The sequence below is a fragment of the Corapipo altera genome, unplaced genomic scaffold (genome assembly GCF_003945725.1).
Source record: "Corapipo altera isolate COAL_440 unplaced genomic scaffold, ASM394572v1 65, whole genome shotgun sequence".
Taxonomy (NCBI): Eukaryota; Metazoa; Chordata; class Aves; order Passeriformes; family Pipridae; genus Corapipo; species Corapipo altera.
In genome coordinates this window covers 1025925-1039855 of record NW_020884891.1, presented here as the reverse complement: position 1 = coordinate 1039855, position 13931 = coordinate 1025925, and the positions used below count along the sequence as shown (strand labels likewise).

Here is a 13931-nt window from a genome sequence, read left to right as displayed (position 1 = left end):
AGAAATACCATGATTGACCAAGACTTTTAGATGCTGGAATATATAAATAATGGAATTGCTAGGACAGAAAGCATTAAACTGTTTTGTAGCATCCTGGTTTACAATGGCATCATTTCAGTAATTCTTCCCAATTCATACTGCTGTTATGGAGACCACATTTTGTTATAATGCTGCCATTTTCAGTAGATGAGAAGAAACAGAAGAGATTGGTTATTAAGAGTATTTAGAAATGCCAAGCTTGGAACATGTAATTTAGCCATATAAACATTCTTTGATACATATACAAAATGCATTTATTCTCTGAGAGTTTATACTTTAAATCCAACTGAGGGTCAACTGTGGTCATTATTTCAGTGGCCACTACAAGAGAAGTAATCAAGCCAAATACACCCCTGACTGACTCCATATAATGTACACAATAACATGGGGTTAGCTCACTGTAAATCAAGATACAGCCTGATTCTACCACCACTAGTTCTCCATGTCTCCAATTCCTAAAGTTTTCCTCCACGTCTCTGAGAGACAAGCAATGAAAACTGCAGCATATTAGTCATCCAAGGTTCATCAGCTATTTTAAGATTAAAGATTATCCTGTAGCATAAAAAAAACCTGCATTTTGAGGCTGCTGCAAAGACAATCTCCTTCATCCTGCACATCTGTAGTTTTAGGAGACCTGGAGACCTGTAAAACTCATTGGTAATTCTCAATTTAGCTGGAGTGGAGCTTTCTTTCCATCCTCTGCCACCCAGGCTGGGCAGAGCAGCCTGATCAAAGCCATGATCCTGTTTTTTCTCTCCTCTGTGTTCATTTTGTACCAGAAAGTTTTGACTGCCATGAGAGACCTACAGAATTGTTGCAGATTGTCATTAATTAAAGGTTGGAAAAATAGACTCCTTGCCTTGCCTGCTTACAGAAGTCAAGTGACATGTAATTCTCTTTCCCCATCTCCCTAAACAATCCTATAATTTACCCACATCTTAGTAATCTAAAGGGCAACTTCAACATTAGTTCCAGTGCTCCTTAGGTAGAGAATGTGGGTTTATTATTCAGAGTTTTTAAGCTGTGTTCAGTTCACTGACATATCAAGGCCAAGGTGACTGTATCAGAGGAACATTCATCCCATCCATGGGAACTGAGTATCTCCATCTCATGAGAATTTGTACTTTAGGGTCTAATGCCATTAATAAAAGATAAGATTTGAGGGCACGATTAGGACTAACTACAGGAAGACAGAAAAACTCAGCTAGTGGTACCCAAGGAGGAGATAGAATAAAGGTGTCTGGGAGCTTGGACTAAATTTGGAAACAACTAATTTTTTTGCTAAACATGCTTGAGCACAGAGTGGCTGTTCCTGTGGTTAATGAACAATCCAGTTGGTTCATGCTTGAGCGAGGGCCAGTTGTATAACTGCAAACTCCATATGAAAACCACGCAGAACTGCAGCAACACACAAACATTTCCCTGCTGCCTGAACTAATGAGCCATTTGGTTGGGATAAATCGGGTTGTTCACGAGATGTTTCAAGCAGCTAATAGGCCCGATCCTGCTGCTGAGCCTTATTCAAACTGGTACTCGAGGAGAATTAAATTCTGTAGCCATTGAGGGAATAATAGAATGAATAATGAGATTTCACACGTGAAGTCACCGCAGGATAAAGAGGCTGCAACTCGAAAAAAATTAAAATTCATCATAGGGAATATGAAGCATTTGCTGTTTGTTTTTGGGGGGAGACACATTTGATCAAATGATCTGAGACTAGATCTTGAAATAACTGGAAACTCCATCATTCTAATGCTGATTCTTGCTGATTTTCCTTCGAGCTTCAGTGTTTCTCCCTGGGAACATAAAAACATGAGGTTTTGCTCAGATTACTACACTTCTGAAATGCATTTTGATAGAGGTAAATGCTAACTACACAGACTTTAAAGGAACAGAGGTACTTCTCTGAATGTGTGAAAATCCCAAATAAAAGTTATAAAGCAAAACACCATGTTTTTAGGAGAGATGTTTTGCTGGAAATCAAAGTAGGAAAAGTTGCTCACAGAAAAAGTATTTAGAACTGCTAAAAGTGGAGTCTTAAAACTGATCTTTTTATGTGTCCTTCTGAATTGTTTTTGCTAAAAATGCTGTATAAATGCCCTGCAATATATAGGATTATAGGATATACTTCATGAAACGTAGGGGAAAATGTATTGAATACAAATGGTTAAAAGAATTGCATTTAGTTTTTCTGTATGCATTTTGGAATGCATTTTGGCAATTCTAATTGATGAGACCTAGTTTAACAAAATACAGGGAAATTCAGTAATCAGGCCACAGGATGTGCAGTTTAATTATGTTGGTGTGCATTTCTATTTGTTTCTAATGTAGAGGATCTATTGGTAAAATGAATGCCCATTTTGTGGTCTGTTATGCAGAAAATGTTTAATCCAGTGTTTGATTTACTCTGTTAAATCTTCTTTATTGAATGTGTTTATTCATCCATGCAGAATTGGGTATGCTGCTTTCTGTTAATATGACATTGCAATTAAATAGCTAAAGAGAAAAACATGGCAAGACATTTTCTCAAGGTCCATGAAATTCTCATAAAAATTATTCATACTCACATATTTCACTTCTTACATTTGCAGATATTAAAACTGTAAAGTACAGAGAAATATTTTGGTGTTGTGTGGGACTGACAAACCTGGCGGTTAAAGATCCCGAATAATCATTTTTGTCAAATAAACAGTACTAAGGAGGATTTCTGGTCCAGTGGATAATGACTGTCATCATGAAATAGGATTGCACTGATTGCATCTTATGAATGAAGCTCACAGGAACTCACAGCACCAAACAACAGCATTTTGTGGTGGGATAAATACTTGAGCACTTGAGAAACAGTAAGACATTGACAGTGAAACAGCTCTGCTCCAGCGCAGTCCTGGAGTTATGTTAAACAATAACAAAAGGGTTTCACCATGATGTTATATTTTCATGAGTGTGCCCTCCCTCAGCAGGAAAAGGATGTGCAGGGGGAATTTGTCTTATCTGATCCAACCAATATAGTGATGCTTTGTTCCTCAACACAAGACATTTGGGTCAGGATGATCCAGCCCTGTGAGAATTCTGGAGCTAAATTTCCGTGTTGCAGGTTAAAAAGTAGAAATGACAGCTCCAGTCACATTATTGCAGAATGGAAGTTTGAATCAAAATCTCTGTGGGGCAATTGAAAGCATAAATATAAGAAATATAAGATTTGATCTTACTCCTATCTGAATTAATAACTACTCATTTTCTCTGTTACATATTTCTCAGTGTAGTAATGAAGCTCTGATGTTTAAATCTATATATTTTTTGTTCTTCTGTTGTTTGGTGTTTCCTGCTAGACCATTTTCTGTGCTGACTCTGCTCTAGCAGGTCTGGCAGTACCGTGGGGGTAAAGGTGGGCTCTGGTTTCCATTAGTCACTTTATACTATTTTCACTGTTCTTTTGCTATGTGAACAAGGAGCTTGTAATAAGGTGTTAACAGGCTGCTAGCTGGTTTATTGTTATTATTGATTTAAGGTGTTAAGACTTTAATATAATCATACACAATGAATAACATCAAGAGATTAGTTTAAAGCCATATAAGCCATTAAATGCAAAATAAAAAGCAAAACTTTCCAGAAATTTCCAGAGTATTCTGGCACAGGTGTTCTGCCTATACCCTGCTGTATCTGGGTTTTTCAAATATTTGGTTTTATACTTGCTGTTCTTTCACTCAGACTAGTAATACAGGAGGAGTTACTCTGGACCAGTAGATCCTGGATTTCATTCAAGATTCCAACTTCTTTTCTTTGTAAGGTGCAGGAGGAGGCAGAGTGTTACTTTGGGCTTTAGAGGGAAATTAAAAATGAGTTAATTGATGCGTTGAGAAAAACAGAGAGGGTTTTGCACACAGAGAACATAGTACAATCAAACATACAATATGGCTGTTAATTAACAAGAAAGGGCGTTAGATTAATGACTCACTTTCTAACTAATACACTAATAACTTAATGCACTTTTAAAATCTGCATTCGACATGGTGGCTAAAGGGAAAAAATTATTGCAGTTGGGGAGTAAGGGAACTTTTTAAAATAATGAGGGAAATACTTTCTTGGATATATTAATAAAGAGGACTAAGCAATGAGATTGAAGACACAATAGGAATTCTTTTGGAAACAGCGCATATGCAGGGGAAATAAGAAAAGTGACATCTGTTGTCTCTGAAGAACTGGTTATCCAAGAAACTTCAGTGGAATTCACAAAATCACAGGACGGTTTGGGTGGGAAGGACCTTAAAGCTCATCCAGTCCCACCCCCTGCCATGGGCAGGGACACCTTCCACTATCCCAAGTTGCTCCAAGCCCCGTCCAACCTGGCCTTGGACACTCCAGGGATGGGGCAGCCACAGCTTCTCTGGGCAACCTGTGCCAGGACCTCCCTGCCCTCACAGGGAACAATTCCTTCCCGATGAAGAATTTCTTCCCAATAATCGACCCATAAATCATTAAAAAATACGGGTGTTTGCACTGAATTGTCTTGCTTTTGGTTAAGCAGGGGAAATGCCGCCGTATGGCTCAATTTGCGGAGTTTACTCATGGATGCTCGGAGCTCGCCTGCCTTCACCGGCGCGTCCCACGACACTCCTGTATCCCAGGTTAAGGCTCGTTCTGCGGATGAGGGGCGAGGAATGGGAGGGACGGCGAGGCCGAGGGGCTGAGGGGTGGAGGCGGCTCTGAGGGCTGGCAGGGCGCGCCCCCCGGGTCCGTGAGGGCGGTGCCGTGAGGGCGGTGCCGGACCACCCCCCTCTCTCAGGGCCCCTCCCTCGGGGCCCCTCCCTCAGGGCCGGCCCCGCCCCCGCCGCGGCCCCGGAACCCCCCCGGTGCCGGCCCCGCCCCTTCCGCCGGCGCCGCGTGACGGCGGCTCCAAGATGGCGGACAACCTGCCCTCGGAGTTCGAGGTGGTGGTGCTGGGCACCGGTACGGGACGGCACGGGACGGGCCCGGGGGGCAGCGCCCGCACGGCCCCTCGGCCGTGTCGCCGAGGGGGCGGCCGAGGGGGACGCGGGCGGAGCTGGAGGCTGAGGGGAGGCAGCGGCGTCTGGGCAGGGCGGGCTGGGGGCTCTGGGGCTGCGAGCGGCTGCCGGGGTGCCTGCGGGGACAGCTGCGGGGACAGCCGCCCTCACAGCGTCCCCGGCAATCGTAGCCCGCCCCAGGGTTGCTGATAACACGTAAGTGTCCAGATGTGTTTAGGAATAGAGGTGTGGCGGAGGTGCGGGTGGGGCCGTCTCTGTGCGCCCCCCGGCCCTGTGAGCGGGCACTCGCCCGTGCCCCCCACACCTGAGCCGGGGGCTCCTCAGAAAAGCCTTGTCTGAGTGACTCTGCCTCCCCTGCCAGCCCTTTTTTCCGAAACACCGTCCTGCTGGGCAGGTTTGCTTTTGTGAGCCCAAAACAGCTCTGAAGAGCTAAACCCCATCTCGTTGCAGTATAGGTGGTATATGCTGATAATATATTTTTTTAATCATATCCTACAATACAAGAACTCTCATACTTAATTTTTTTTCCAGTCTCTATGCGTACTTAAAAATAACAAAAATTTTTTGAGTCCTTCTCATTAAAGCATATTTTTTTAGTCTATGAACGATTGCACACACCTTAATTCTGAACTTCCTGCCGATTTTATATCCTGTACAAGTTCATCCTGTTCAGATCAATAATGATGGAGACCTGGAATGTCTCACTGAAAGAAACCACAGTGTAACTACTGGAGAAATTTTAAAATACTCCTTCAGAAGTAAGATTCTTGCTGCTTGTGGATTGAAATAATTTTTATGTATGGAATTAGATTTCTGTGTGTAGAACCCAGTGACAGTGACCTGGTTCAGACTGGTCTTGATAAGCCACCCACCTTCAATTCAGCATTGAGCTCTAATCTAATATTAAAATGCTCCAAATGACCACTGTTTGTAGGTCCCAAATTTACACCTGGATTTTGTTTGCCTTTGTGAAGAGCTCAGGGTGTCGGTTGGAGCACAGATGGGAAGATGTTTCTAAATGTTCTTGTTTTCCATGTGACATCAGCAACTCTGTTTTTGGAGTCCACTAATCTGTCAAATTGTGTCCTTGGGATTTAAGATTTCCAGTCATTTGGAATAGAATGAGTGGGTTTCTTATTGTAATTTCAGTGTTTAGCAGGAAAAAAAGCAATTCCTGTGCAGTGTTTGTGTAATAGCTTAAAGGATTTCTGATTTATTTATGGAGTTTCTGAGAGTTAAGAAAACATATTGCCCCGTTGTTGACCATAACTCTACTAAAAATGCAAAATTAAGGCTACTGAGCAAATGAGGAGCTCCCTTCTGTGCTCTTAACCCTCTTGTATGGAGTGGAAGCCCTAATAATGAGCCTGAAATTTTCATATGTCTACAGGTTTGTGAGTATTTTGTGTGTATGAGAAGAATAGTTAATAATGAAAAGCTAAAGTATCAAACTGTGAGGGTAAAATATTAAAAATCGCAAAACTTCTGTGATTTTTGAGGATAATCCTTTCTTTACTGCCATGAAGTAAACAGTGTCTATGTACATGATGCAGGAACTCAAAGGTTTATACAAATTATGTTAAGCTGTTTAGCTATTTTAGCCACTGGTATTCAGAGGTGACTTTTTGCCCACCTGTAGAGAGTTTTGCTGTAACCAATCTCAAGATTTTCAGAATTCTGCATTTTAGGAATTGTTTTGTCTTTTCTCTGCATTCCTTTTTACTCAAAACATATATAAATGGTGACTAACACTGTTGACTGACTGGTGTTTTTAAAATCTCTGTTAAATTACTCAGTATGGAAGATTATTTAGAGTAAAACTTTCATCTGTCTTCTCTTTGAGAAGTGACTCCTGAGGGAATATCTTACTCTAGTCTTCAGCTGTGTTTTGTAATGCTGTAACCAGTGCTGAGTGTACCTGTGGATATTTAATTGTCATATGAAGTAACTAGAACCTTTGTGTTAATGGTATTTTTAATGTATAGTAGTAATTGCATTCTTTTCTGCATGTGTGGCCTTTTCCTGGTTTTGTAATTTGTTAATTTTAGTCATTAGATTGAGTGGTAAGGTTAGATTTGAATTTTCTTTCAGGCTCATTTAGCTGTTTTAATGTAGGAAGCTTAATGCAAATGGAACCTCTTTTTTATGAATTGCTGCTTGTTGATTTTTATTGTCTAAAAACCTGGAGGATCCAAGTTGGGATTTGGGAATTCGAGGTGGGCATTAGTCATGTTCAGTTAAGGGAGTTCATTATTGAAGTTGTCAAATAGGAGAATTCATAGGCAACACATTCAGCAACACTGGATTTAGGGCAGAAGCTCCTGTAAGTGCAAAGATGTGCAGTGTGGCTCTGCCCTGTGCTGTGGATACAGGAGCAGGGTCATCCTTACCTTGGGGTTTCTTCAGTTCATTGGGCTGTATTCAGTCTTGACTCCTTAAACTTGTTTCTGCTGCTCCACAAGGCCTGCCTGACTGCTGGGCAAGTTGGAGAGGATATGGCTCTTTAAAAGGTGTTGTATTCACAAGTTTGTCTGCCAGTAATTCTAATTTTTTTCTAAAAAGGAGTTATTTTTTATAAAAGCAGTCAGTAAATTTTCTAGTTCTATGCAATTTTCTTTCCATTCTGGTTTTCAGTGGTTATAAATAACACATGAAATGACTTTCAAGGTAGAAAGCAGGAATCCATTTTGAAATATTCTATAAAATAAAGAGTGATTTATGGTTTCATATGATTTTGGCTGAAAGCACTCGGGCTTTGCCAGGTCATCAAAGTCCTGTCAGGAGAATCTATTATTTATTGTTCGATACGCTGGGAGTGGTGTAAGTACTTTATGTTTATCTTATGTAAGTGTAATGTTAGGAAAAATCACTTCCAGATACTAACACTATTTTTAAAATACACCTTGAAAAACTAACCTGAGTATTATGGATGTGAGTTTTGAAGTAAACACCGAAGGTTGATTTAAAAAAAAAAAACCTAATGTTTTTATTGTTGCAGGATATTTTTAGGATGTGCCAAAAATGTTTTTTAATACATCTTTTAGGCTGGTATTTTGGTTACATTACTTTATATAACTGCACAGACCTCAGTTTCCATCAGCAGCTATTTAGAGTTGAAAGCTCGATGGCAAACCAGCTGAAGGTGGATATTTGTTGCTGTCACTGGTCAGTGTGGACTAACACAGTGGCACTGACTGGTAATGTTGATGTCTGGAAGGAGGAAATAGAGCCCTGCTTTTATTATCGTTTGTGAATAAGTCATTGCCTGTACGTGTGGATGTCAAACAAAATGAACACTGACTCACCATCCTGTGCCTTGTCCTGTGTGTCCCCCTTTGGTTTTTTTAGTATTCTCCAAATGTAAACATGCCTTTATCTTCTTTCTGAGTTTTTTTAACCTAACTAAAATTGAGGGGTTGTGTTCTGGCCTGGTTTCCTGTCTGGGTTTTGGGGTGTAGCAGAGATGCTGTGACAGCCACCTTGGAGGTCTAAGCTCCTACTGCTGCCTCAGGCAGGTTTCTTTCCCAGATCCTGTGCAATGTCCCTGGCTGCTCTTGGGAGAAAACTCATTGTTCTGTGAACCCTTTGTTGTCCTTCTCAGCCTGTGTTCCTCAGGTTTTCAGATTATATTGCTGATCTTACAAAATAAGAGACTGTTGGACTCCTGTGCACCTACTTTGAAAAATACAGAGTAGGTCATCTGCATATCAAGGTGACAAACTCCTTTAGAAAAAGGCTCAGCAAAGTTGTGGCTGAATCAGGAGCAGTTGAAAAGGCAAGTTTGTCTGTTCCACTAGGAAATGTCATTCCTTTCCTAAATAACATTTATTTGTACCAACTGTCAGAGTCCATGGTTTGCATTACCAGGTTCCCCTGATGGGATACAGATAACTTTATGGAATTACAGTGTAGGAGAAGAAACTCTTTACTTGTGGCTCCTTCCTTGACCAGTTTTTCACTTGTCTCAGTGGATTGGCATTTCTATACCATATTCTGTAATGTAGAAATATTTTCTGATAGTGTTCTGCAATATAAGCACATATTAAAATTAATCAAACCTAATATTCAAATTTAATTAACTGTCTTTAACTTATTATATACAATAATTATTTCCAGTTAAATTATGAAATGCCTTTAAAGTTCCACTTATACCAAAAACACACCATGAAGATGGTGTAGTGAGCTCCTCTAGAGTCAGCTGCTGTTCTCTTCTTAGAAGTTCAGATGCAAACAAAATTTATTGCAGCTGGTCAACTGTCTGACTCCAGAAGATTGTTTTGAAATTGTCTGTGTTCCAGCATTTTTAATATATTTTCCTTCAACTTTTATGTTATGAAAGAGCCACCTGTGATTTATTTAGTAGATACAGTAAAGCAAATTAAACATTTAAGCCTTTTCAAGATGAATCTCATGTAATTCAGTAAAAAATTATCAGCTGGATGACTGGGAAATAGTTTGCAGTGAACAGCTTAAGGAACCAAGATACTTCCACACATATGAAGCTGTTTATAAATTGCTCAGGGCAGTGACTGTGTCCATTTAAAGGCAGTGCATCACTAGAGCAGCATGTACAGCTCCTGAGCAGGAGGCACAGTGTGTAAGCCCAAAATTAATTTTTGATTACACAGAGGTGAGTTATAACTTTGAATTATTTTGTAACACTTTTTAAAATTAATTGGCATTTAAAGCTGAAGAAAAAAGTTCTGTAGCTCAGCAGTTATCTCAAATTTTAATTTTACTGTGTTGAAACTACAAGTAGAATTGTTTTTTTGGTAACTAAATAATGTGTAACCAATTCCTCTATTTGTTTTTTACTTCTACAACACTATTCTTGAAAGTGAAAGCACAGTTGATTTTGCTTCATAGGGAAGCTCCAAAAATTCATGTAATGGAGATTATCTTGGTCAGAGGTTGCTGGAAACAGCCAGATGCAGAATTAAAGGTCAGCTTGCAGCAGCCACCTCTGTGAGATTTATTGGGATTCATGTGCCTGTTCCGTTTCCAGGAAGGTGTGATGGAGCCAGTGCTCAGGCAGTGGCAGTGAGAGGGGCTGAGGGCACTGTGCTCTTCATCAGAGGGTTGTCCTGACCCTGTGGTTGTGCTCTGGCCTTGCTGGGTGCCTTCCCCCCGTGCTGCACCTGGTTCTGGTGCAGCCCTGGAGTCTTTCACAGCAGCTCCCAGTGCCTTACACACAAAAACTGGTCCTACAGACCAGTGGTCATGCCACAGTGTTTGTTAATCCAATTAGAGCCAGTGTGGTATGATTCAGTCTGCTTGACATTCTTTTTCTTTCCAAGCAAGAAGTCCAAACACAGGAGGGCAGGTGTGTAGTCAGCCTTGCTCCTGGACCAGCACTGGGGACTCCAGTTGGTTCACTTTGACTTTGCACTCGTGTTTCAGTGAAGCACCAAATGCATCACCTGCTGGATGGGTATCAATACTGCCTGTGAAATTCTACCTGTTAGAACATGGTAGCAATCTAGGGATCACTAATGAGTAAAATCACTCATTTTATATTTGTATTTATATCTGTGTGCAGATGCAATGTCCAACCTCACTGAAATTTTAAATTACTGTTTCCCTGGCAAGGCCAGAGAGGCTAATTTAATAACTGCATCTGATAAATGGGGGTTAGTAAGTGGAGGAAGAAGGCAGTGGCTTTAAGGAATGATGATAGAGATTCCAACTGGCACTAACCAGTCCTCCTTCTTGAAGGAAAACTCTTTATCTTTGTTTTTCTAGTAAGAGAAATGAAGTGCATGACAATCTGACATAATGCAAATATTTCACATGTAAGCATTCTAAAGGGGGATATGAAAGGGCCAGGAAACACAGAAAGTATATAAACATTTCTTGGTAGCAAGCACTGCTATTTCTGAATTGATTCTGCCTCAAATACGAAGAACTTCTGAGTCAGCACATTAAATGATACAAGTATTGTATGGACTCCTTATTCCTCCACATAAATCCCTTTTATGCTGCCAGATGTTTGTGTATAACACACTGAAATCTGGATCTGGTGCTGCTTTCTTGTGGTTGGATCATGCAATTCCTACTCAGACTTCTTATTTCCTGCTAATACCATTGCAAATCTGAAAATTGTCTGGATTTGAACCTTATTTGAGGAAATGCTCTTTTGCAGTAGCCCTTTTCATTTCAGGTAGAGTGAAATGTGTGCTGTGCTTCACAGTAAGGAGTATGCATAATAACTTGGTAGAAACATATTGGTTATTACTAATTGTAGCAGAGGGCAACGATGATTCAGTAATTTGATTACTGATTTTGATAGCAGTACAATCTTAGAATTCTTTTGTAGTAATCTAAAAGGAGATGCAGATTCTCATTTAGATCTCATTGTTCTTAGTGATGCAAGTTACTGGATCCAAATAGTTACTCAACTGCCTGTTCAAACACTTTGTGAGTGGTACAGGTTATAGTGCTAAATCCTGCATCCCTTGAGATGACCAAACCAGCAGATAGATGCCTGTTCCCCAAGAATGATAAGTGGCAGGAAGTGTTAGAATAATCCTCAGGAGAAAACAGCCTGGAGATAGCCAGCTTTATTTACTCATTAGGCACAAGGGAAACTTCAGAATCTGGACTCTGCTCTGCCCTGTAGCGAGGGTCCGAACACACTTCAAAAGCTGGATATAATCCAGCTTAGGGTTTTTGACAAATCAAGGTCTAGAATAGAAAGCTGTTTCCAAGTAGGAACAATTCATAAGAAGATGGTAATATTTCTCTGTTATTGGATCATCTGGAGGGGACCTATCTTGCTCCAGTCTGTGAGCATCCACTCAGAGACAGTTCAGCTTCCCGTGCTGTCATTACATAAATGAGCATTTCTGTGAGGAGGCTTTTCCTATTTAGTTTTGTCCTAGATAGAGAAGGACTATCTGTACCTATATGACGATGGTGTGTTTACCAGAACATTTTTTCTTGGAAAAGGCTTTTGTCCAGTAGCCATCCTGCAGCCCAGATCCCACATAGGAGTAACTGGCACTTGACAAAGCTGCCTCTTTCCCGTGTGCCTTTGTTTCTGTTGGAGAAGAGAATTCAGAAACTGGTGCCGCAGCACAGTCTTATTTCTTGGCTTTACTGAGGTTTTGTCACTGAACAATTGGTGTCTTGCTCTCTCAGGTTGTTGGAGAGCCTCTCCAAGAGGAGGAATTCACAGGCCTTGCCTTTCAGCCTCACTCTGTCCCCAGTGGGTACGTGGGGGGCCACGGGATCTGAGAAGCAAAGGGTTGGTGCAGAAAATTGATGCCAGCTTTCAAGAGCAAGGAAGCTAATTCAGGGAACAATTTCATCCAAGGTTAATGGAAGAACAGACCTCCAACACAGTATCAATTGGATCAAGCTTAAAGCAATCAGTTATGCCCTGGTAGCTATAACTCCAGCCCAGGTCAGCCAGGCAGCACTGGTGATGTTTTACAACACTTTCTCAGTGGCTTTTATCAATAAGGAAGGAGAAACAAGTTTCTCAATTCCATTTCTAGAGTAATACTCTCTGTGCCCCATTGAGGGAAAGAAAACCTTTTCCAGGAACTCCCAACAAAATAGCAGTTGTAGATTCTATTCCAGATAGTTTATAGAGGGAGTGAAATGGAACATGTATATAAATGGGGGGCAGCTGAACATGGAGCTGCTCTCCCATGATCAGTGTGTGCAGCCAGGGTCTCCTGTCAGTTCTGAGGGGTGTGCTGCAGTGGAGTATTTTCTCCTTGTTCACAATGCTCTGTGTTTTGAGTTCTTGCTTCCAAAAAATTCAGCTCTAAAGGTTATTGGCCTTTCTAGGCTGTGAAACAAATGTCCAAGGAACTGGTGTGATTGTTCATCCCTCTTTCTACTCCCAGAGGTTAATTGTCAGCCTTCACTGCTGTGGAAGGTCAGCAATGCAAAACTATTGTCACTTTTTCTGCTTTATCAATTCAGAAAAGGATTTTCTCCATCAAAATAGTATTCATTAAGCCAGAAAATTTGAAGGGAAGTTGTAGCTGTTTTCCTGGGAAATTTGTCATGCATGTCCAAAAACCTCCATTGTGTTGATCCAAGCATTTATGCTTTTGGACACCACCGTGGAACTGCTCTCCCAAAAACTGACCCTTTGCTTGATGTAGAAGGAGGTCAGGAGTGGCAGAAGATCAGGGCCCAGAGGTTGAACCTCTTTATTTTGATGTCTGTGTTTACCTTTGCTGGCTTAAATGGTTTGTGAAACTGTGGTCTAGTGTCTCTAAGTCCCACGAGGTTTCCTAGACTGCATTTCAGGTTCTAGTATTAATAAAGGTTAGCTTAGCCATTTAAAATTATTTATTCGTGTCTCTGTGAGGGCTAAATTGTGTTTAACATCCCATTAAAGTCTAACAGCTTCTTACTCTAAGTAAGTGAAAACTACTGCCTTACAAGTAGTAGGGAGTTATTCAGTAACCTTTAACTATTGCATTGTGTCTTAAATGAATCATCACATTGGTAACGTCAGGATTTATTTGTATGTGAAATCAGTATTCCTTCTGAAGAAATTGAGAGCTGGAATAGGCCTGGAATTCTGCCAGAGATGATGTTTGTCATGAAGCAAGCCAAAAAAGACTGTGCTCTCCCATGCCTGATTTTTCCACTTGCAGTTCTGTCTCTGCAGTTGCACTGGAGCAGCTGCTCCTGGCGCTGCTGTAAATCAGATCAGCCACAACTCCTTTCACTTTGTTTAATCTCATCCCTTAATTGAAGACGTGGCCTAAGTGTCTCCTAATACCAGCCCCTTAAGAGTTTTAATCTCTGTTACTGAATTACCTGCTTAAACAGCCAATAGATCATTTAAAAAGAGATTCCAGTGGAGTTAGTGCCGTGCAGCTCCTCAGCCCATGATCTGTCCTGCAGCTCCTCAGCCCATGA

The 13931-nt window shown here is 41.0% G+C and overlaps 1 protein-coding gene across 2 annotated transcripts in view; it reads left to right on the top strand.

The window, feature by feature from the left end:
- The first annotated feature begins 4899 nt into the window (after positions 1-4899).
- The window catches only part of CHM (CHM, Rab escort protein 1), a 55283-nt gene continuing 46251 nt past the window's right edge, over positions 4900-13931 (top strand). For both annotated transcript variants that reach the window (XM_027645355.1, XM_027645354.1), the window contains exon 1: positions 4900-4986. In XM_027645355.1, the coding sequence (XP_027501156.1) occupies positions 4938-4986 (49 nt within the window). In that variant the 5' untranslated portion in view covers positions 4900-4937. The remainder of the gene's footprint in view (positions 4987-13931) is intronic.